This window comes from Athene noctua, chromosome 17 (genome assembly GCF_965140245.1).
Source record: "Athene noctua chromosome 17, bAthNoc1.hap1.1, whole genome shotgun sequence".
Taxonomy (NCBI): Eukaryota; Metazoa; Chordata; class Aves; order Strigiformes; family Strigidae; genus Athene; species Athene noctua.
In genome coordinates, this window is record NC_134053.1 from 11,362,730 (window position 1) to 11,386,984 (window position 24,255).

At 41.6% G+C, this 24,255-nt stretch overlaps 3 protein-coding genes across 8 annotated transcripts in view; 1 reads left to right on the forward strand and 2 right to left on the reverse strand.

The window, feature by feature from the left end:
- Positions 1–5,250: 5,250 nt before the first annotated feature.
- Positions 5,251–9,517, reverse strand: SNRPD3 (small nuclear ribonucleoprotein D3 polypeptide). 3 transcript variants are annotated; one of them, XM_074920954.1, is made up of 4 exons: positions 9,446–9,517; positions 8,171–8,320; positions 7,262–7,454; positions 5,251–6,423 (listed from the first exon to the last, which is right to left on the reverse strand). In XM_074920954.1, exons 2-4 carry the CDS (start codon positions 8,294–8,296, stop codon positions 6,362–6,364), a joined length of 381 nt encoding a protein of 126 aa, XP_074777055.1. In that variant the 5' UTR covers positions 8,297–8,320; positions 9,446–9,517; the 3' UTR covers positions 5,251–6,361. The 3 variants fall into 3 exon arrangements, with proteins under 3 accessions (XP_074777055.1, XP_074777054.1, XP_074777053.1); XM_074920953.1 differs by lacking the exon at positions 9,446–9,517 and adding an exon at positions 9,128–9,410; XM_074920952.1 differs by lacking the exon at positions 9,446–9,517 and adding an exon at positions 9,099–9,409.
- Positions 9,449–19,318, forward strand: GUCD1 (guanylyl cyclase domain containing 1). Of its 2 annotated transcripts, XM_074920951.1 has the most exons (7): positions 9,449–9,712; positions 10,003–10,008; positions 11,571–11,655; positions 13,123–13,288; positions 14,047–14,138; positions 15,728–15,969; positions 16,437–19,318. In XM_074920951.1, exons 1-7 carry the CDS (start codon positions 9,676–9,678, stop codon positions 16,526–16,528), a joined length of 720 nt encoding a protein of 239 aa, XP_074777052.1. In that variant the 5' UTR covers positions 9,449–9,675; the 3' UTR covers positions 16,529–19,318. The 2 variants fall into 2 exon arrangements, with proteins under 2 accessions (XP_074777052.1, XP_074777051.1); XM_074920950.1 differs by lacking the exon at positions 10,003–10,008 and having other exon boundaries at positions 9,452–9,712.
- An 863-nt stretch (positions 19,319–20,181) lies between these two features.
- Positions 20,182–24,255, reverse strand: part of UPB1 (beta-ureidopropionase 1) — a 28,192-nt gene continuing 24,118 nt past the window's right edge. For all 3 annotated transcript variants that reach the window (XM_074921125.1, XM_074921124.1, XM_074921122.1), the window contains 2 exons: positions 23,341–23,495; positions 20,182–20,505 (listed from right to left, as the gene is read on the reverse strand). In XM_074921125.1, coding sequence (XP_074777226.1) covers positions 20,422–20,505; positions 23,341–23,495 — 239 coding nt within the window. In that variant the 3' untranslated portion in view covers positions 20,182–20,421. The remainder of the gene's footprint in view (positions 20,506–23,340; positions 23,496–24,255) is intronic.

Consider the following 24,255-nt stretch of genomic DNA (forward strand, 5'->3'; position numbering starts at 1 on the left):
GTTGTGTGCCCAAATCTGTCTGCAAATCCTGGTCTGAAACTCTCTGTGGCTTGATCTCCATCTGTCCTTGTGAAGTAACAATGTCTTCACACCCTGTAACAGTTTGTAACAGTTCTGTAAAGAAAAACACATGAAAGCAACAGTTGGGCACTTTACAGTATGGAGCCACGAACAAGCTAAAGGGACAGTTCCATGTCCCTGCAAATCCAGGCATTCCCATTGCCTTCCTTTTGCATCACCAGCACGGTGGTATTGATATTCCCACTGAGTGCTCTGTCCCACTCCTGTTAATGTTTTAGGCACTACAGGACAAAATGTGAGGAGTTTTGCCTCACAACAAGCAGTTGTGCTCTGAAGTAGATGTATTAGCATCTCCCCACTGAGCTGGAAATAGGGCAAACCCGCAACCAGACAACAGATTTTAAGTCCCTAAGCAAGGGAAAATGAAGAACAAATTAAATGTTCGCTGCAAGCAGTTCATTAAGCAAAAGAACAATAATAGTGTTTTTCTGCCATTCTTTTCATTTCTTCCAGCATAACTACACATCTTCTGGATACAATCTGTTTCTTTGCCAAGGCTTCAGCATTCTCCCCTGAATTAATGATGCTGGAAAATCTCCACTTTTCATAGACTCCGATAGTCTCTGCTGAGCAGCAAAGGGCTGCACAATACTTGCTTATGCAATGACTGGTCCTGTGCCAGGAATAATAGCCTGTCTACTAGGAACAACCAATTCACACAGAAAACCAAAATGCTTTTCTCATTAAATGTCTGAACTAGGTGGAGTGAAAACACCCTGAACCTACTGGTCATATTGTACACTAATGTCAGCCTCCACGCTGAGTTAAATAATCCCACAGCCTAGTCTTTGAGGAATAGTTGGCATGAGCAGAGAAGGGTGGCACTTCCCTATTCATTACCTCCAAAGTACTCTTGACACTATCAAGAACTGTTCTTACAGGATCAAGCAAACAACAGGACACTTGAAGCAGTTAAAATGCAACTTGATCTGGGAAAATACTTGCAGACAAGCACTGCTTTGGCTACTTCAGGACCAGCATGGTGTAGTCATATGGTAGTTGTTCTGTCCGCAGGTGTGATCTGTCCCTGAGTGGATGAGGAGGTGAGCAGTATCAGCTCACTTGCAAAGTAATCTGCAGCACACTGCCCATATCAGCATTTGTTTCAAGGCTATTTTTGACCATGCTTTAAATGTGGTGTATCTGTATTTCCTCCCAAAGAAACACTGGAGGCAGGAGGGTCCCATAGAGTTAGCTTTATCTAATGTGAAAGGAGAAAGACCAGGTCTTATTGTCTGAAATCAGTTCAGGTGCAATAAGGTGCAAGTCCGGATATAAATTTTTGCCTGTCAGGATGGAAACATCAAAGAATCCTGTGAGAATCCTTCCTCCATTTTGACCAGTGGCTGAGAAATAAACCACCAGATCATTGACACTTTCTTGTAAACCTCAGAATTCCACCCTTTGCTACCTTACCAAATCATTACTCCACTGGGCAGTCAGCCTTCCATCCTTGCTCACATTTTACTGGCAAGAGGAAATAGGACATCTCTACTTTAAATGAAAACTCACTGTGAAGCCTAACTAGCAGAGATACACACTGGAGAGTTACCCCGAGCACCAGAAATTCATGTTTTCCACTCTGTTCTGCCCTTCTAGAAGAGGTTTTCTGGAGGGCATGGGAGATCTAGGGGCCACATCCCTTTACTTCTGCCTTTCACTGGCAGAGATTAAGAGGCTGCTGCCTCTCCCACAGTTTCAAGAGTTGGTATAAACCAAGTTCTGAGGCTCTGGAGAACAGGGCTTTTAAAATGTGGCATGTAATTGCACTCAGAGACACCATAGCTTGCCACTTATCTACATGGCATCCCTTTCCAGCCTCTCTCACTCATAACAGACTGATATTTTGCAGGGCACCCTTGGAAAATGAACTAAAGAAAAGTACAGCTTTAGGATCAAATATGTTATGTACACCTGGAGAGCAGAACTGCGTATGTATAGGATGAAAGCACCCCAGTGGCTAGTGAGGAAAACTCCTACAGTTCTGTGCAAAGCAGTTTTTTCAAGTGATACTTTCTCCAACCATTTAACTCTTCTCTGCTGTTAGGGTCTCCCCTGTTCTTGTACCAGAGCACAACCTTGGTGTTGACTCAGGAAGACTGGGTGAATTTCTACCTGCACCTCTCCACACATCATTTTGCATGGCTGCAGCGTAGCTTTTCTGTCCCACATAAGTACTTCAAAGGCACCTACATTAATGATATCAAAGAGGCAAGTTCACGTCAAAGCTTCAGGCCTGTAGCTTGTCTCTCTGTCAAAAGCAGAAAGCTATAGTGAGCTCTGAACCCACTGAACAAGGAAAAGCTTACAAACCCACACACAAAGCAATGGCAAAGGATGAAAAGAAATGCTGCAATCTGTGACCGAAAAAAAAGGTGACAAATAAGGGCAGATGTTAAAACCAGACAGCTGCATCTATCCATCTCTCCGTCACAGAGAAACAGATTGCTTAAGTTGCTGAACTCAAGGAATCTGCACAACCTACCTAAGTGCACATGCCCAACTAGCCAAGTACCAGGGAAACACACAGCATCAAGCAATGGCTGGAATCACCTGGGTTATCCCAGCACTTCGGGAAAACTGAAGAGGAAAAAAAATAAGGTGTATTTTTATGCTAAAGTTTGTAATAGCACTGAGTTGATAGATTTTATAGCAGAAGTCACCTTTCTTATATTTTTTGCTTCCAGAGGGTTCTGATTTCTTTATTTCATTCTCTTACCGACAGAGCCATCTAGCGGATAAGGCATTATTTGTTAAAAGGAAATTTTGATTTACCGCGCTGTAAGGATCGCTGGTAGGCTCTTCAAAACAGCCTGTAACAAACTAGCATATCAGTTAGTCTAGTCACAAATTGCTAAGTGCTGTTTGTCTTGGCTGGGGCTTAAAGGCCCACCAATGTGAAACTTCAAACTTTTCAACGCTAATTCACAATATCTTTCTGAAGAGGGTAAACAGTTCATCCTAGACTCAGACTTAACCTGAATTCATAGCGCAGAGCTTTTCGTTTATGCAAAATCCAGTATCTTCTTCAAAGCTGATGTGGATTAGAGATGTTACATGTTTTAAGTAAAGCTTAAAAGCTAAGGCAACACTGGTTGGAAAAAAATCTTTTTAGAAGTTTCATTGCTGTGTGCTCAGCAGACAGTCGCAAATACAGGTGGTGAGAAACATCAGAAGGGGTAGACACTTCTCAAAGCAGATACACTGCCGTTTGTTCTATCAACTCAAATCTACTGGGGAGGGTTATTGTTTCTTTCTGAAATTCATGGCTGTCCCCCTGCCCTCAGTGCTGTGGAGGGAACAGAAGCTTGGCATTGCACAGGAACTTTAAAAAGAAATAGAAAAGGTAAGACAATTATAATTAGTGAAAACAATCCCCAACAAACCTGCTACTGCCAGGCAGCTTTAATTTGCTTATATAGGATATAACCATTACACTCTTTAGGGTTCCCTTTAGCGTTTCAAAGCCTTTGCCATTCCAGTAGCTGTCTGTGGTCAAGTGTGGTGCCATTTCTCCCCGCTCTCTGCAAAAGAAGCTGACATCTAACCTTCAGAAAAGGCTACATGCTATTCTGCAGTCAGAAGGAAATAGCGAGATGCAAAGCCAATGGGCCAGATTTGGAGTCTTGCCAAAATGTTGAATCTCTTCCAAAAGATAGTTTTAGTCAAGTCCCCCATCTGTGGCTTACTTCCTTTTTCACATATTAATAGCTCTTTCTGGAGGCTTTACAGAAAAAGTCAGCAGAGCTTTGAGGGCTAGGAAGTACCAGACAGTCCCGGCAAAAAAGATGTAACCTCTTGAGGAAACGGTGAGGGTTGCCACAAGGAGACCCTATAGAAGCCAGACCCAAAGGAGTTTTGGCAAAGTGATTTCTCTTTGCTCAAACTGTGAGAACACCTCTTGTCTCTCCTGTTACTAAACAAGGTAACTGTAACTTCCTTTGTCACCCACTGCAAGTTAGCCATGGCCAGGATGACACCCTTTAGCAGAGCAGTTTACCATCCTTAAACACACACTCCATCCTATACTAGTTTCTATTTATGGCAATTAACTCTCGCACTAATCAGGTTCCAATTAGGTGTTTGCTTTGGAAGAGAAGGCAGTTCCAGCTGCTGAAGAAACATCCTATAAAACCTTGCAGCAGATACTCAGAAAGCAATCATGTATTATGCCATTCCTGTTCTGCCTGTTCGTGGTAGCATAACCCCCCTGTAAGAAAAGTCTGACTTGATTAGCAACGTAATCACAAGTCTGATATATTAAAAGCAATAAAAGACAGTCAGATGTCTTATTTGCAGTATGCTATTTCAAATAGTCATACTACCTACTAGGGAAGAGATCATCTCACCTACCACCATACAGCAACATGCAAAGCAAGTGGCCGTCAACAGAAATGCCTGGTCTTACCTCCCACCCCATTTCCAGAGATCTCAGGCATTATCAGGGGATACTACAAGCACACACTTCAATTTTTACCATGAAGCTCATGGTACAGCAACAGGATGAAATTATCTTGTGTTGAAAAAAATGTCAGTCTCGGGGGCATCTAGTATAATGACTCAAAATGGACTTGAGCTTCATGTTGACTTTAAGATGGTCTTTCTCAAATCAGTCTGGTGAAGTTTAGAAGCCTTTGCACGAGGAAGAAATTCTGTTTCCTCTCCCACAGTAAGAGCTAGAACCAAAGTATTAAAGAGTTCCAGAAAGTACAGCTATTACTCCTAGGGATAAGGCTGTAGTTTCTATACAGACCAGTTCAGTTTTACTTGCCTGTATCTTACACAGGCACAGGCTCAGAGGGATGTGACCTGATCAACTATCAGTCGTGATTCTCTTCTGAGTGACTGTCAATTTGAAGAATGACACATTTTCACAAGAAAGTGTTTAGTATCATTGCTAAAACCCCAAATTGCTCATTTTAAGTTGGAAACACCGTCTTCAGGAAAGCATTACTGATACATGAACATGACTCACATGCCCTATTCTGAAGCACAGGGATTTATGAAAACCATCTTGTCTTTTGGACAAGTTCCTTAGTCTAGTCATAAGATGATACCACAGTGCTTTTATAGCTAAGCTCAAGTGTATCTTTAACACATTTTAAGAAGGTTTCTAATGCAAGTATTTAGGATTACTACCCAGAAGAACATGTAGCAGGGTTCTCCTAGTGATGCGAGACCAAATAAAGCTTTATTTACAGACAATTCAACAAATTAATACATTAGTTCAACTGTCATGTCTGCACACAAGGGATTCTTCACAGCATCAAAGCATGACTAGGTATTTTGTAGATGTACAGACTGACAACTGATTGTATGCAAATACGTGATTAGGTACAGAAGCATTACATTTAAACATTTCAACGATTTAAGTCAGTAAGAACAACCACACCATACTTTTAGCAAAATAAAGTTACAATTACATTTGGCTTCCTGCACATCAGCTGATGATCTATATGACTGCATATAGATATTAAGACCAAAAGCTCAAGTTGATCCTAAGTTTTGTTCAAAACATTAGCATTTGTACTGAGTTGTATTTAACGCATAACCATTTATAAAACTTTCTCCATACCCCTGCATTACCTTTCAAATTTACAATACATTTCAAATTCATCCTTTCAAATGCCTATTTTATAGTGTGTCTTCTTTTCCCAGGCAGAGGGAAAAACATACTAAGAGAGTTAGAACAGAACTTTTCACTGCAAATATAGACTCAGTCTATCAAAGTTTTGTGTTCCTAATAAAAAATTCTCCCTGTATCCAAAGAGAAGAATAAGAAATGCAAGAATACAAACTCAATGTACAGATCTGAAGATAGACCTCTATCTGTTCTAGGTCCACATAAAGTAAAAGAACATAGTGCTTTGCTTCTCTGGAAGCTGCTGCCTCAGTTTTGCTGTAATTTCCATAAATGAAGCTGCTAATATGACTTTAAAACACAATATTCAAAAATTCTTCATCAAGAATGACTTATAATTCTTTAGAGAATGAATGACAACAGGACTAAAGAAGAAAAATGAAACATGACAATCTTTAAGGGTCAATGCATCACACAAATACAAAGTAGTAAAATCTAGATATAAAGTCCATTACTTTCCAGACAAAGCTATTTTTAAGTTTGAAATCAATCTATAATGTATTTGCCCAAGAGAAGTCCAGTCATGTAAGAGCAGACAAGTTTTTGTCAGAAACATTTATTAAACAAAACTGATACCAATCCACATGTAGTCAAGTTAATACCCCCTAATAAAAAAAAGAATGTTGGTCAAGACCAAAATTATCTTCGCTTCTGGAAGATGTTGCCACGGCCCATACCACGGCCTCTTCCTCTTGCAGCCACTGAAGAAAGAAAACATCAGGGATGAATTTGACATAACCTCATATTTATCTCAACAACTGACAAGAAAAACAAACAACACTCAAAGTCTCTTGCTTAGAAGCAAGGAAACAAAGCTATCCTATGAAGTTCAGAAAGTGGTGTGACAGCAAAAAGTTTTCTGCAAGAACCAGAACTAATGGTTACAGTCCTGCTACTTAGAAGAGATGCAGTGAATATTCATACACTTTGTGTTCCTAAGCTGACACACAAATCTGTGTAGACCAAGACACTTAAAACCCCACACTCTGCCAAGGTTTTGCAACAGAACTCAGTACATTTCAGCAGATGTTACTCCCCCACATAACTTTACTGCATTTGCTAAAGTTAACCAAGGACTTTGGGTCCTGTGATTATTACTCCATCTTGTTATAACTAGATCATTCCCCTCAGGCACAGATGACAGTGAACTACAGAATGGCTAATAATTACAGCTTCCCAGTAGTTTATTATCTGCATTTGTTTTTCTACAAAAGCTTAACGAGAACACGTGAATCCTTCCAAAGAGTGAGTGCCCACAATCACTGGAAAACAGAAGATGAACTTTTATATAAAGCCTCAGTTTAACAGGACTACTCACTGTATCTAAACTATTGTAGCATCAGTATTACACATTCAGATAATTGAACAGTTTGAGTCCTGACTCCCACCATAAGATGAAAAACACATGAACCAGCAATCTTTCCAGTTCTTACAGCCTGCACTTCCTCAGTGACAGAGATGACAATTTTCCAGTTTTTCTACAGTAAAAGGTGGCGGGGGGGGGGGGGGGGGGGAACACCACAAGCAAATTGTACACACCTTGAGCTTTGAGAATAGCTGCTTTTCCTCGCCCAGCTCCAGAACCCTGGTTTTTATTCTTCATGCTCTTTAGCATAGGAGCATTTTTCAACATATCTGGTAAAATAAGAAACCGTATCTTGCTACCTCTGATGTACACCTGCTCAAGCTGTGCCACTCGTCCATCTCTGTATGTCACTGTTATGTTGGACATCTGGAAAGCAAAGATCAGTCAGTGCTCACAGAGGCCTCTAACACGGTTCTGTATTCCTATTTCTCTTGCCTGCAGAAAATATAGCCAAGATTGAAGTACCAAAGTCAAAGACTTTCCAAGCATGCTGCTTTCTCAAATGGAGCTGTGACACAAGGCACCCAGGACCATTTAAACATACTCCTAAGCCTGCTACTACTCAAGCAGGCCCAGGGCTTCTGCTTTCTCCCCAGACTGAAAATTACTTTTATTAGCTTTGTTTTTTCATATTGAATCAGTTTTAATAAAGCTATTCTAGTCCTAGCTATTAATTTTGATTTTGAGAATGACTTGCCTAAAGTCAACACAAATTAAGCCCTCTTGGGATGCCTAAAGTAACATACATTAAGAAAAGCTTAAATTTCTTAAATTGAGGTTTGTCTGTTCTTACATTCAGTGACTTTAAATAAAGAACACCAGCAGAAACATTGTTCACAGAACAGAATCTTAAGAACCCTGACATTATTGACAGGAATGCCCAATGCTACTCTAAAACTGGAAAGAGTAAGCTCTGGCCTGAATCCTGAATCCATTTCACCATAGTAAGGTAGTAGTACAACCTTCTTTCTCCTAAGACTAAAAAAACCTGTCTTTTAATCACACTGCCAATAAGCTAGCTATCAGCCTTTCCAGGCACTGACCAGACAGCCTTTTCTCCACCATTCTGAAGAGAGGCATACCTGACAATTCATGTTGTCTTCAGCTTCAATAAGTTTGCCTCGGTAAACTTCTCCTGTGTTGGTCTCACATGTCACAATATGGCCCTCAGCCTCATGTAGGACTTTAATTGGCACTCCAATTGACATGTTTGCAGTGCTGTGGCTCTACACCTGAAACAAGAGAAAAAATCAACACAATCACAAAGAAAGTTGTAGACTAAGTTTTATCTACACAATCTGTGATCTTCCCCGGGGTAAAGCACCGATTTTCTCTCTTGCTCAAATACACCATATGTTTTAACAATGCATTAATAAAATTCCTCTAGAAAGATGTCCGTGGGAAAAAAAAAAAAAAAAATTAAAATATCAGCAAAAGTGAGTCTTTTCCAGGTCTCTCCTGACCTTGGAAATTCAGTTGTAAATACCAGATAACAGATCACTTGTACAGAGAGGTGCACCTCAAATACAGATAGCCCTAGGTGCATCCCATAACGTACAGGCAGTCTCACTGCCCACGAGCTAAGCCAGACCTGCGGGTAGCACAACCGCACTCGCAGACCGCATCACCTACGCGACAGGCCCTACTACAGGGGAGGCCAGCCCACGCCACACGCCGCAGCCCCGGCGAGCGCCCCGCACAACCCTCCTTCAGTTGAAGGCCGCCAGCCTCAGCCCCACCCCAGAGACAGAGTGGGGTCCGGGCCCGGCGGGGGGACCCATGCCCGAGCGGCCGAGCAGAGCCCCCGAGGCCTGCGCAGCCCAGCGGCCGCCCCACCGCGGCTTCGCCCCCTCGGGCCCGGGCGCCCAAACGAGCCCGCAGGCCCCAGAGGATGCGGCGCAGCTCAGATGCTTCCCCACAGCGCCCGGAGAGCGAGGAGGGCCCTGCCGCTGCCGGGGACACGCCGGCCACCGGGGAACGCCGCTGGGGCCCGGCGCTGCCGCCGCTTACCAACCGCCAGAGGCCAGGCCCGCGCTCACCCCTAATGGCCTCCTCCAGCTTCCCGCCGTGCACCGCGCGCCGGAACCGGAAGTGGCGCGGGGGGGCCCGGCCCCTTCCCGCCCCTCCCGGCCCCGCCACCGCCAGGGCGCCCGGCGCTGCCGGGCCGCGTTGCCTCGGCACCACGGTTCCGCCGCAGTCTTGTCCCGCCGGCCGGGGGCAGCCCCGTCCCGCCGGCGGAGCCCTGCCACCGGGGCAGGGCTGGCTACCGGCACGGCCCGCTCTTCCCCGCCCGTCTCAGGTCGCGCCCCGGCCCTCGGTCCCGCGTCCCCCGCCCGCCATGACATGCCCCTGCCCACCGGCACACCCGACTGCCGCCGCCCACACCGCCGTGACGGCGCGGGGCCGGCGCCCCGGGGCCCGGCCCCCCGCAGCCCCCGCCTCCGCCCCCGCCCCCGGGGCTGGAGCCGGAGCCGGAGCCGGGAGGAGCCAGCGCCGCGCCGAGGCATGCCGGGCCCCTGGGCCGCGTCGCCGCCCGGGCCGGCTCGGCGGGGCCGGCAGTGAGCGGGCGGCAGGCCCCGCTGCCGCCATGAAGAGCCCCCGGGAGGCTGGGGAGCCGCCGCCAGGTCAGTGCGCCCCGCCGCGGCAGCGGGGCCGGCCCCGGCCGCAGCCCTCCCTCCGCGGGCGGCTGCTGCTCGCCTCCGGGGAGCGCGGGGCGCCGGGCGGAGCGCCCCGACGGCGGGGTGGGGGCCGGGCTGCGGGGGCTCCGCGGCGGGGTCTGCCCCGGCGGAACGGGCTGGGCGCCGTCTCGGACTGGGGTAGGGAGGCCTGGGTACGGCCCTGCCCGCGGCAGGCAGCTCTTGCTGTCCCCTCGGGAGGCCCGGGCGGCCTCCGCCGTGCTCCCGGAGCTGCGAAGCTGCCGGTTTTGCCAGCAGCAGCAAAGTGGAATGACTGGCTCCGTCTGTCAGTTCGTTGCGCCGAGGGGCTGGCAAAGGGGAGCGGTGCCTTCAGTGTTATTTGCAGCCACAGCGTATACGGGCTCGTATCTTATCTGAGGACTGCTGACAGTCATCACTGAAAAACTCAGGGTGGGCTGGGAAATAGGATGCCTGGAAGCTGGACATCCAAGAAAATTGTTAACCTTTGAAGTGTTCATGTAGAAAACATGTACCTCTTCAGTTAACCTTGGGACTTGACAGAGGCCCTGGGTATTAACAAAAAGGGAACAGAATCATAATATGCCAAGAAAAAATGACAACAAAACAGATCCTGGTTTGAGGAGAATCTGGGAACTGTTTGTTTTGGGGTTTTTTTTAGGATACTTTAGATTAAGGTGCTCTTGATTAATTGGAAAGATTGAATATACCAATGGGTGTGCCCATCTTCAAAGTCACAATTAAACAGTGGCAAAACTATGAAAAAATAGTTGTTAAGAGTCCAGAATATCTGTATTGGCTTGTCCCTGCAGCTGGCTGTAGCTTTGTTAAAAATAATACAAGATTACAAACAACATTATATTAAGTTTTATAAATAAAATAACAGCAAAACTAGACCAGTCCACATGATGTAAATGCATTTTTATTCCCGTTTTAAAATGTAGTTGACCTTGTGTTAACAAAACTTTTCAAAGGTCTTTTCTTGATCAAAGGTAAGATTATTGAGAAAAGCTCTGATTAACTCACTTCAGTCAATGTTTAAGTATCAATAACAGGCACAAGACTTCTCAAGTCCTTCAGGTGGTAAGGGTGTTTCTGACAGTGAAACCACCCCATTGCCAACCCTATACAAATAAAAACTGAGGCGGAGGAATGGAGTTATTTGTATTCTGGGCCTTTTCGGTAGAGATTTTTCTTTTTTCCTCTCCCTTTGTTGAGTTATTGAGGGAGTTAATACAAAAGGCCAACTGGTGCCATTTGTGAGCTTTGTTACCTGAAATTACTCACATAAATTACAGTCCCTGAGGAAAAAGACATCTGTAGAAGAGACTTGTATCTGTAGGGCTTTTAAGAGATCGATGCCTAGAGATCCTGGTTGTGACTGTTTTCTCACAGTTGGTCTGACTCCTTTTGTGGCACAAAAATACATTCAGGCACAAGAGAAAGGATTAATACCTGTGCCTTACCTGCTATTATTTAGGAGGGTATATAGCTTACTTAGGGGCTGACAGGTATGTCACCCCACCAAAAAGAAAATGAAACTTCCAAGGAAAAGGGGGTTGGCCATATGGCAGAGCGATCCAGGTATGGAACAGTAAAGAAGTATGATATTAAACCGAATGCTTAACTGTATAAAAATACCAAACCTATATTCCCCTAAGGAAGAAAAAAATACCTGCCAATCAGATAAAGTAAAAAGTTGTTTCTAAGTTTCAGCCACTATAGTGCTGAGAAGAAGCTAACTTTTAATGCTGAGGTATGGAAAAAACATTCCTGTATGGATTGACATCTTTCATGTTTTACTCACAATGGGATGTTTTCACTACAGTTGACTGCATCCAGCTGAAAGTGCCAGTCATTCAGCAGTTGTACCACTGGGACTGTGGGCTAGCCTGCTCCAGGATGGTGCTTCAGTAAGTGACTGTTTTGGTTTGAACGGGTGGGAAATCCCATCCCATGGGAGAGGGGTAGCGGGAAGCAACGTCCGGGGAGAAGAGGTGTGTTGAAGCAGCTGTGAGTTTAACTTGGTTTTATGAGAGCTCATATTCTCAGGTACTCTTGGAGAATTACTGCTGCTTGGGCCTGGCACAGCTCTTCAGCAGGAGCAAGGGAAAATAGAAACTAAGAGGAACTTTAGATCCTTTTGAATAATTGACTGTTTTGACAGATGCAAAATACCTGATCAGCTCGAAGAACTTTGCAGGTTGGCATGATAAAAAGTTATTCCTCTTTCTTGTTGTTAGAATTCAGAACTGACACTTAGCACAGCAGTTCACCTGATTCCTTTCTGTGTTTTCAAGTGACGGGTAGGTGTACCCCAGTTTATGAGTATATGCTCCCTCTGTCCTGCTGAGCCCACAATCTGTGGGATGAGGTGGTTTTGTTCCAGGAGTAGTTTCAACTTCAAAACAATGCACTGTATTGCCCTTTGGGGTTTTTTTTGGTTTTGTTTTGGTTTTTCTTTTTTTTGAACTAGTAGCTGTCCTGCTGAACTCCTCTTTCCTTCCACAGAGGAACATGAGCTTAGGTGCAGGAGAGATACCTATTTAGATGTCCACTTAGTAGATATGAAGCAGAAGATTTTCATTTCTCTCCATCCCTTCTGCCAAGACGTTAGTCCGTGTGCTGGTAATTTCCCATCTTGACTACTGTAACCTCTGCCTCTTTATTCCCTTTACCTCTTTGCCACTCCGGGCTGCCCAAAACTCAGCTTGCAAGATTAATCTTCTCACCCTGCTGATCCGACCTTGTTTGCCCTGCATCCTCAATTCCAGTCCTGTTTTTTTTCCATTTACTTCCATTTGTTTTCTGACGTTCAGAACTGTCACTGCCTCTCCCCACCCCTTTGCAACCTGTCCCAAGCTTCCTTCTGACTTCATCTTCCCTTTATTGCCTTTTGTGCCATCAGTGCCTAAGACAAGCTTCCTTTGAATATTTACCAACTTCCTTTACAGTTCCTCCTTTTTAAATCCATCTATTGTGTGAAGCAAGTTTTAGTCTTTAACACTTCTGTGTTTGCTCTAATATGCTTGTACATTTAGACTGTAAGCCCTTCAGGACAGAGTTCTATACTTGCTTGGTATAGCTTGCCTATTGTACAGCAGCTGTACACTTCTAGCACTATAAAACAGTCAAGATACCCATACATTTCCAATTTTTAAAAAAGTCAGAAATAAATCCAGTTAAATATTCCCTACTCCCTTCCCTTCCCTTAAATTTGTGGCTCCTTTGTGGGTTGGGGTTTTTTTGTTTGTTTTTTTCTTAGCAAAGCCCATTGTTTCAGTTTGTACGTCCTGTGATGTGGAGGCTTGGGCTACAGCACACATTTTGCTTCTTCTAAGATCTGTGCTTCTCTTCCTCTGCCTTTCCTAATACTGTAGGTACCTGAATCATTTGGACAATGATGAATTTCAGAAAGCCATCCAGGAGCTCCAGTTAACAAAGAGTATCTGGACTATTGACCTGGCCTACCTAATGCGGCACTTTGGTGTCAAGCATAAATTTTGCACCCAGACGCTTGGAGTGGACAAGGGCTACAAAAATCAGGTTAGTATTCTTATCTACTGGAAGACATCAGAGGGTTGTAAAAGCCCTGTGTGTCACGCTTTAAAAGCTCTGTTTTGTTACTGACAATTAACTACAGTTCCTGTTAACAAGGTTTACCTTTTGCCAAAACTGGCACAAATCAGTTCCAAAGGCGAGGCTAGATGTGATCCCACATATTTTACAACTTTGTTTCCATAATATGATTTTTTTAAAAAGTTTTCACCTAACGCTCATAAAAGGTTTCAGCCTGTTTGACAGCCTTGGAGACTGAAGCCCTCTGTTTATCTACAGAACAGGTACAGCCTGGGCAGCAGCAGTGCTAGCTTCCACACTTTCCCCACCACCGTGCCTCAGCCCTGACCTGGAAGAACCACCTCTAGAGGTGAGAGGGGAACTCAGCCTCCATGTCCATTGCGAGCTTGACCTCTTCAGAATTGCCAGCAAGGGGGCCAATGAGTGCCTATGGTGGCAATGGCTTTTCTAATGCAAGCTCCTGCCCAGTACAAACCAGAAAGGCTTCTTTCATGTAGGCAGCTGAATAGCCACTGGATGGAAATTACAACAGTAACCGACCACAAGTGAATTTAAACTTAAAATTTAGAGCAGGAATCCTTATCCTGTTATTAGTGAACTAAAGGAGAGATCTCTTATCCCATAGCCAGATCTCCAATTTACGCAGGCCCTTGCTAGCAGGGATTGTAAGTGGTGGATTACCTAAGGTAAACATCATTCCAGTTCATAACCTGTTATCTCCACAGTCATTTTACAGGAAGCACTTTGACACAGAAGAGAATCGAGTGAATCAGCTCTTTGCACAAGCCAAAGCCTGCAAGGTGCTGGTGGAGAAGTGGTAAGCTTGTTTTCTTTCCTGTCTCTTGGGAGATTCTGTGGGTGCTATGCTTTTCTTGGAGTCACCAAGCTAAACTAATAAGAGAGACTGAAATCAAGCCCTGAGCCTTTTCTGTGAATTACAGTGTTTCTACTATACCCATCTCAAAAAAACCCCCGTGGACATCAAGAGTTAATAATGAAGTTTGAGGAAAAATAGGCATGACACAGAATAAGTGATTTGAAAATGCTGACAGGAGTTGACTATTGTTTATCTTTTGAATTTGATTATCCACTAAGATTACCCAGTAGGGAGTGCCTTACAGCACTCTAATTGGCCATTGTTGGAATTAAGGAGAGTGCTACATGGGCACATAACCCACTGTTCCCAGAGCTATGCAGACATTATAGTTCTTTGTTCCTAGACAGAAGCACAAAGAAGAATCTAGCCTATGAGCTTTTGCTAAGGGGAAGATGAAATAAGGAACCTCTTCAAAAGAACTGCAAACCCAGGAGAAGGGGAAAAAATGCAAAATTCTTTCACAGCTGACTAATCTACATGGGACTAAGTGTCCATGTTCAAAGAGTTGCATCCCTTTTTATAGGGAAGTTAGGTTTGGATCTTTGTTGTTGAATTTGGCTAAGGGATTAGGAGTAAGAAGAGGGGGTACAAGGCAACCATAACAGCATTTGAATGCTGCAATGCAGCTTTCATTTAGCATTGTTAAGTGTCCTTTTAAACATACACAGAGTCTGTATGGCACCATCTGCTTAACTAGAGCTGTGGCAGGACAGTCAATCCATCCTGCTTTAGCAGTCTTAAAATCGTGGCCTTGATCAACAAGGCAGGGACAGAGTGATATCAACCTGTGCAGCATTGAGGCTTGTGGCAAAGAGGAGAAGCAACACTGGAAAAAGATTAAAAAGCATGAGTTCAGTCAGGTAGTGCACAGCACCCCAACATCTGGAACGTATCCAGGGGATGAGTTTCTAATGCATATGGAATACACCATCTGCCTCAGTGAAGGACAGCTTCTAACCGATGAGATTCTAGGTTATGTTTGGGTAATACTCATTCTCTGTAAGAGGTACTATAGGAATGAAGCCTCAAAAGCATCAGGGAGTCCAAAATTGGAGCTGGAAGAAACGTATTCCTGTGTGACAGAGGCAAATTCGGGCAAATCTTAATTTGGTTGAATGATTATACAATCTTTATCAACTGAGTAGTTAAAAGATTTGGTGCTTCAGAGATAAGCAGGAGAGAACACTTCACTTACGATTCTCCCACAACAGAAGTCTCTCAAGTTATGAGCTCCTTTAATACTCTTCTCTGGGGCATCTGATACATTCTGAGATTACATTTATAATAATGCACAATCCAGAGCTGTTGCTTTGCACTTACAGTAGCAGCAATGAGATCAAAAGGCCTTGAATGACATAGGTTTGTCAGGCTTTGTCTGTAGCGAAACCAGCAAAAAACTGGACCTGTGATATAAAAATAACCACGCCAGCTGGGTGTTGCAAGTACTGTCCATCATCATGCACTTCATTGTATACCAGTCTCTTTCCTAAACTTGCTAATAAGCATGTCTGATTTTTTTTTTTCTGCAGCACAGTAACTGTTCAAGACATCCAAAACCACCTGTCCCAAGGTCATGTAGCCATTGTCCTAGTGAATGCGGTCCTGCTATTGTGTGATCTTTGCTCAAGTCCTGTCAAATACTGCTGCTTCCTCCCCATTGGACAGAAGTGCTTCTGCAGGAATCCTGACTACCAGGGCCATTTCATTGTGTTATGTGGCTACAACAAAGCCTCAGGGAGTATTTACTATAACAACCCTGCCTATGCTGACCGTGAGTAGCCTTTTGGGTAGATTCTCAGCCGTGTTACTAACATGTCTGTAATACAAAGCCACAACTGTACTTCCCCTAATATACATATATTTCAAGCATTACTAACCAATTTGTCAGAAGGGGTTTTGCCACATTAATTAAATTAGTGCTGCATTTTGTGCTGTGGTTTACTTGAGGCATTGAGATACACATTCTAGCAAACTTGTTTGGCTTTCAGATGGGTCAATGAGAGATGTTGAATTGTTCAGAATATAACAGGATGGCCAGTTTAATATCTATTTACAACATTGTCAGTGAGCACCGCCTTTGAGATAAAAAGATCTACCTGAGTAAAGCTGTAACCTAAGCTATAGGTCTAGTCTGTGTACCAGTTACTTTTCTTTGTAGAGGCTGCTAGATCCAGTATAAAAGCCTTTCATGAGCAAATTCTTCTGAATTTTTACTACCACTTTGTTCCTTCTTAACAGGAACATGCTGCACCAGCATCAGTAACTTTGAGGAAGCCAGGACAAGTTACGGCACTGATGAAGATATTCTGTTCATCTACACAGACAGCTGACACCCACACCTGATACTTCTGGTCCTTTCCTGTGCAGCCTGCATGGCAGCTGGCTGCTTGTCTCAGGACTCCCCCTGCAGAGACCGTGCTCCGGAATTGCAGTGGGATCTTAAACAAGGGAGGCTTTATAGACATTGATAGGACTATACTGCAATGCTGTCTTTACCTTTTTTTTTTTTCCTGATGACATATTTGATTTTGCAATGTATGTCTCACTTTTTTTTTCCCTTCCTCATTTTCAATATTGCACATTTGACAGCAGTTTTAAAATACACGCCCAGGGCCTGTTCACTTTGAGCTTATTTTCAAATTAAACACATGAGAAAAAAGCACCAAATTAATGAATTTTAACCCTTGGTAATACATGCATAGGTTTAGGTAAACAAAACCAGGAAAAAAATAATAGGAAATACCTGTTTCTCTCTCTGTTAAAGCATCAAGGGCTGATCTTCATCCTAAATCTAGGGATTTGAGGTTCAGCAGGATGTTATGGAAGGAAAAAATACTGACTTAAGCCACTTTTAAATAACAAAAATGCCTTGCTGGCTTACCAATAGAATCACAGAATCATCTAGGTTGGAAAAGACCTTGAAGATCACCTAGTCCAACCATTAATCTCACATTGACAGTTCTCAACTACACCATATCCTTAAGCACTATGTCAACCCCAATAGTGTCTTGAAGTGTAGGAATGAAACATTTACTCAAGGAAACTTCCCACATTCACCTTACACAGTTTTAGCATTTATGCCACTGCATAAAATTTTGAATCGTAGCGATTGGTATTGTTCCTTGTACTACAAACTCACTCTCGTTTGGCTAAATCCTCTAGGATGACTGCTCAGAGCTCTGTATTGCCCCAAAAGTTTAAGTGAAGACATTTTATTTGTACCTAAAAGCCTATTGCTTTTTGCAGAAACCTCTGAACTTTATGCCACCTACTTGTGCCAGTTTCTGCAGAATCCATTCTAAATATAAACTTGTAAACTTATTAAGCAAATACAGAAAATGATCATGCACAGTAATGGTATACATTTTTGTGTAAATTGTAAATACCTAACAGCATATACTGGTTTGTAACTAAAATGCTGAATCATAATTTGACTCAAATTTTGCTATTGGCATCAGTTCAGTGACCTTTTAAGAAGAGCTGAAATCAATTAAGAAAAGAGGGAATACAAACATCGCTTCGCTACAAGTAAAAAAGCAGGAACTCAGATTTTCTGACTTGTATACTACAGCTATATTTGGATTAAGTTGAATTTACCGTATTCAGACATTATCAACTGAAATTGTTAGCAGTCCCTTCATAATCCTTCCGTGTATTACCTGGCTTTTAATTACTTTGCTGATGAGCACTGTAAAGTGTAGGAAATAGCCACCTATTTCAGATTCATCCATCACAGCTTTCTGCAAGTCTTGATCTCCAGTTCTGCCTATGTTGAGGTGGGTATAAAAATCGATGTTAATAATGATGTAAAGCTAGCAAAATTTTATTTTGCACTTAAGACAGAGATCTCACACCTTTGGCATGGCTTTAGGAGAACTGTTAGAGTTCTAGAACTGTGTGAAATAACTGTGTGAAAAAAGGACATTGTTATTTAGTGGTGAAAATAATGGGAATCACTTTCAGCACGGTAAATTTTTCTAAGAGAAAACATCAGTTATCTTACTGAAAAGTATCTGGAAAGTGTTCAGTAGGTATGCATAGTAGAATCGAGTGCTTCTTTGTACAAAGGCTAAAAATAGAAACACATTTAAAATGCAGTGTTCTGAACAAAGAACAAGAAATTTTCAGTGTATCAGGTTTTTTTAATCATTGCTGAAGTTGGAATACGTTTTGGCATTTATACTTGCATAACTAGTAAAAATTTGGATGTGATTTCTGAGCCGCAGAACCAGATCAGTGCCACTAGCAGAATCCCAGAAAAAAGGTACAAACCCTATTACAGAGAACGCCTTCCAACTCCTCTGAAGTCACCAGGTGGCTGCCAATCTAGGAATTTTTGTTTCCAAGTCTAAATTCACAATGTTTGATTTAGAGAGATTATACTAGCTATGTTAATTAGTAACAGGTATGTAAACTACAGACTGATAGAGTACTTCCTTAACCCGTGCATTTTCAGGTAGGTAGTTCATTCAATACCATTAAACTGCCACAGGATTTATTTTAGAGCAGGCTTGGCTAGGTAAATAAAAATAATTCTTACAAAAGATTTGTAATTGCCATTTAGCCTCTTACAGGTTCAGTTACCAAATGCAAATCTTGAGCTTATACATAAAACATGCATTTAAGGGCATGCTAAATGTTCTGAAGTGCACAGATAGGTGTTACAACGTTGACTGTTAAACATTTGGTACCCAGGGTTTAAATACTTTAACAAAACTGAAAAAAATGATTAAGCTAATACAGACAAAAGGGGAGTTCCACCATTGCAACAGGATCTCTTATAGCTGCCAAATGGAAGATAGTTATGAGAGGTGAAAACACAAGAAGCAGAAGCCAAGTGAAAAGACAGAGTATTTATATGACACAAAATTCAGATTAAAAAGCAGCTCATTGCACAAGCATTCAGAACATCTGCATATTCTGAAACTTTGTTTTCCATTACAGGATTGTCTATAAAAATACTCATTATGAAAATGTTTTGTCACTTTGTTTCCTTTATGATGTCAATAGCAAAAGAAGGGGTATTTTACATGCAGGGATTTTATACATAAATATATTTTTATTTGTAATTAAGCCATTCTCAATAAAGGTTTAAAGTCACAGATAACCCTGTAACATAATGTAGCAAGTGCATTTATTAACTAGCTTATTGTGGAAAATAATTTGAAAATTTTTAGAGGATGTGTTATATTTAACTATAAATGACACAGTTGAAATTGTAATTTGGAAAAAAATTTAAGAGTTCAAGTATTTATTTCAGCTCTAAATTCATAGATGCTAGGCTGTAAATTGTATTCATTCTGCACTTCCTGAACACCTGCTGCATCACCTGAATCATACAAAACAAACTTTCAATACACGCTAATAGCTGAGAACAGCAAATGTATTGCTATCTATATTCAACACGTGTTTTGTGAACTCTGCAACCACTGACTATTCTACTGGAGTGCAGCTCCAGGGAAGCAGTTTTTGATACCCATTCTCATCCCTAATAGCATCTCTGTGGCTTCCTGTTCACAATCGAAGTATGCAACTGCACCAGCCTTGCCTGCATTTTAGCCAGTGTTCCTGTTTTTGCCTCACAACCCAGCACTGAGCGTCTGAAGCACTACTTTTGCACCTTGAAGGAGCCCAAAGATGCTCATCCAACAGTGGTTGTAATATGTTGTGTAAAGGGAGATCGAAAGAACCAAAGTGGTCTTGCTTTACAGTACCCACAGATCTTCAAAGTAGGACATGCTGAGACATTACTTAGTTCTAACAGAACTGCATCAAATAGTTTATAAAGAAACTTATGAAAACAATTTATGCCTCCTTTTTCCAGAAATTATGCATTTGGATAAAAACTTTAAAGCAGAAGTAGATGCACAATGCAAAGCTTAGATAAAATTTATGTCTTCTGAACTCATCATTTCCATCAAACTATATCGCAGTACACAGTACTAAATAAACTGCATCATCACTTTATATCCGTGTATTCCTACTGGATATATTTCTAGTAAGGAACAAAAGTTTGGACTCAGTGTAAATGACAAAAAAAACCCACACCCAAGAAGCCATTTTTCAATTATTTTATTTAACACGGTTTTGAATCCTATTATTTAAAAGTTACAGTTAATTAAAACGACAACATTAAAATAACAGCTTGTGATCCACAGTAAAGCTATCATTCAACAGTACCTTTTAATTTGTTAGTAACATTTGATTGTAATGAGATGCTCTCTTACTCTTTGATTATATTGGGTACAAAATAAGGCTGGACTGCTTCAGTGAGCTTCTCTGCATACATTTCATATCTACCAGTCATCTGGAAAAGAAAAATCAAAGCCTCAGTTCTTTCAGTGAGCTATGAAAGTACTTCATTAGAAAATATTTACATCTCTCATTTTTTTATGACAACACATTAATTGCCCCAAACAGTAAAACCATAATTCACTCAAAATGCAAGACCTCCAGCACCTTAGCACAAACATACTTTTATAAAAGAACCTGCATTGCGTGCCTAAAACTATTCTTCTATACCAAAAAGAGAAGTGCACATCTCCACTCTAAAAATAAAACTATAAAATGAACACCTTCCTGATTTGCAGCTCTCCTTCATGGACAGTCATGTCTGCTGACTAATTACTTAATGCTATTCTGGTTATCCTGGATAGCTGAAAGTTGAACGTGAAAGGTGGGCTGACTTTCTTATGCATAAACAATACTGGGTTTTTTAGGTAAGCTATGTCAATGAAGGCAAAGGAATGTATCTGTAATTATGTCTTCATATTATGTCCTTGACAACAGATGAACCCTGCTGCCAGCAATGTTTGCTTATGTGCCACTGATGGTATTTGGGTTGCTCACTTTATCCATTAATAATACAAAATATTATCATTGCTTTGGGTGATACAGTAAGCTAGGAGGCTGAAATATAGCACTTCACGTAGTCCTATCATCCTCTTCTGAAGTGCAGTCTACAACACTGGCTCTGAGAGGGGCTAATTGCTTCTTTTTTACCAGAATGTAATGAGGACAATATGTTTAACTATTTTGCTGCTGTAAGTTTAGCAAAGCCATTCTGCTTAATATCCCTTTCGGGCATCACTGAATGCAAATAGCAGATACCAGAGCAGGTTAAAATAGCTTCCTACTTGCTATCAAGGGTTTCTGTGGTGGATAACCTCTGACTTCGTACTTCCTCATTCCCCTCATATCAAGAACTACCTCTCTCTTGGCCACAAATGAAAGGAAAAGGAAATAGATATCCCCTGTCACATAAACAAAATTCACAGCTGTGCCTTATGTGCCAAAAGACCAACAATAGCAACCCACACCATCAGCTAAAACTAAGGTGCTGAAAGTGCAAGACTTGAAGACAACAAAACATAAGCAATTCTATACGAAACAGCTAAAGGTAAGCGTTTTGCTTTTACTGTTTGTTTTTCCTAATCAATATAATTGCTTTTGTTCGGATACCCCTACTAAGCTGTTACAAGCAATGCTCCATGGGCTTCCTAACACACTAAATCTCTACTCTGCTATAAAGGCCTCAGATTTCAGTGGCAAAGCAAAACTAAATGCCTGACTGATTTAAAAAAAACCAAACCTGGGAATCTCTTAGCACCATTTAATTCCACAATGAACAACCATATACCTACCACACGCATCTATAAAACAACAAATGCATTCTGTCCAGAAGACAACCTGAAATTACTTTTTAACTTTAGTCCCTATATATGGATTGGCAGCATTAGCAAAGAAATTCAGCTCTAGCTAATAAATGACTCTGTTTTAATTTAAAAGTTTATTCAACATTTCAAATCCACAGAATATTTGTATTTTTACATCAAAATGAAACCAAAACACATTATATATTGCACTATAATGTAATGCACAAAGTGGTTTGAAATAAACCAGCTCTAAAATAAACTTCTGCTTGCAGTAACATTATGTGCAAAACCTGACACTCCTTGCAAATTATTACTCATTTTAAATACTAGATTATCACTGAAGAACTTACATATATTATGACAGTTGCTAGTCAAGAGTTGTGTTCTACTTTGTTAGGATTCAAATCACGCTGATCTTAAAAGTGGACAGGAAAAAATTCTCATCTCTAGCAGTACTGAGGACTACAATGAAAGACCTGTCTCGACAGAAGTAAGCAAGACGTTTTCCTCATCAACAAAGCCTATTTGAGAAGTTGCAACCTCTTTTCTCCTTTTGTTTGCCTCCTTTGTTGTTCCAACAGAACATTTGTGAGGCCTGTTGTAAACTTGATCAGATTAAAAGAAGAAACTAGAGTGTTGTTTGTTTGTTTAAAATAAAAATAACCTGGTCACTCCACTAAACCAGTATACAAGATAGCACCCCACATAGCCTGTACTGGCACAGCTGAAGGGTGAGCAAACTGCAGTGTTGAGGTGGAAGTTTCTTAACACTGCTACTGGACAAATTAAATCAAATTACGCCCTCAGGAAAGATGATCCAATTTAGCTTTATATCAGAATATGAAAAATAGTAGTAAGTAAGTTTGTTCAAGTCATGTGGAGAAGCTTGCAGCTGTCTTAATCTGATTTAGATAAATTCAAAGTTTGTTAGTATGCTTCAGAGATGAATGTACACAGTACTTTGTCTGCGGCTTCAACATGTCCACAAATTCAAAGAATTAAGACTGCAAGAAGTTTGGATTCAGAAAGTTCTCAGATGCTTAAAGATTCTTGTGGTTTTGGGTTTTCACTATATTTCACCAAAACTGACACATAAGGCCTATAAGAATATAAAGAACTACCATATTAGGTCAGATCAGAGGTCCATCTCAACCAAGTGACAAATGCCTATATACTTTGCATAGGGAGAGTGCACACAACTTTCCCTAGCAGTCCTCGGAGCTCCTGGCAATCCACACTTAAGGACCAAAGGCTGTTTTTCATTTAAAAGCTATTGGGCTAGTTTCCCTGAATTTGGCTACTCCTTTCTGGAATTCATTTATTCCTTTGGCCTCCAGAACATCTTTAAATTAGTTCAACAATTTAAGCTCCGGACTGTTACAGAAAAAAAAGGCTGACTTTTAACTATTGTAAGATTATAAAATCATTATGAAAGCTTGTTTGTTCTAATATCATATGTAAGTTTGTTTATTTATAAGCAGGCTTACCTTAAAATTCCATTTGTCACTGACTTGTCTGCAAAGATTCAGATCCATCTCTACCACCAAAAGTCCATCCTGAGTGCGAGAGAGTCCTGGGGTCCTGCTGCCATCTGGTGCAGCTACGTAACTTGAGCCATAAAAATGGCCCAAGTCATGGTGTGCTTAAAGAAATTTTTAGAAAGAATGTAACACCATCTTCAAATAAGCATAAAACTTAGCATGCAGTGTCCCTGGCTCAATTTCTTGTGGATGCCCACTCACTGTGCTTTAAGCAAGATCTCCTGAAGAGTCACAGCACAATCCTAACGTAACTGCAGTTTTGACCAACAGTTACTTTCATGCACAGTACAGCCTTCACTTATATCAAATTAACAGGAAAATACTCACGGCATTGCCTTTTAAACAATGCATGATTACGCTTTCCCATTAAAGTCTCTGAAATTAAGTAAAGGGTTTGCTTTCATTGTTTTTTTTTATTTAGAAATTAAATTAATTCTAATTGTCAAATCATACGTTTCCAAAACAGCTGGTAGAGATGCACCCATTCAGTTTTCAATACAAGGTCAGAAGTGAAAACACTGGGATCTGAGGCACGGAAAAAATCTTACTTCATATTGCACAGCTCTTGAGTTGTGCCAAAAATCAGCCCATCTGTTGTACTACTAAGCAATGGATACCACTGACCTTTTTCATGCAGCTGCTACAAATAATTAGCTCAAAAACTAGCTAAAAAAAGGCTGAGGCCCACTCCAGATGAAGCCAGTGCAGGACAAATTAGAGTGTTTCAACATACAAGTGAAGTGCATACAAGCAAGTCTCATGCTCTTCTTTGAGAATTCTCAACTTCAACTTCAGGTAAATCTGTGAAACGGGGCAAAATGGCTTGGCTGGGGATTCAGGCTAGGGCTATTACTCTTAATA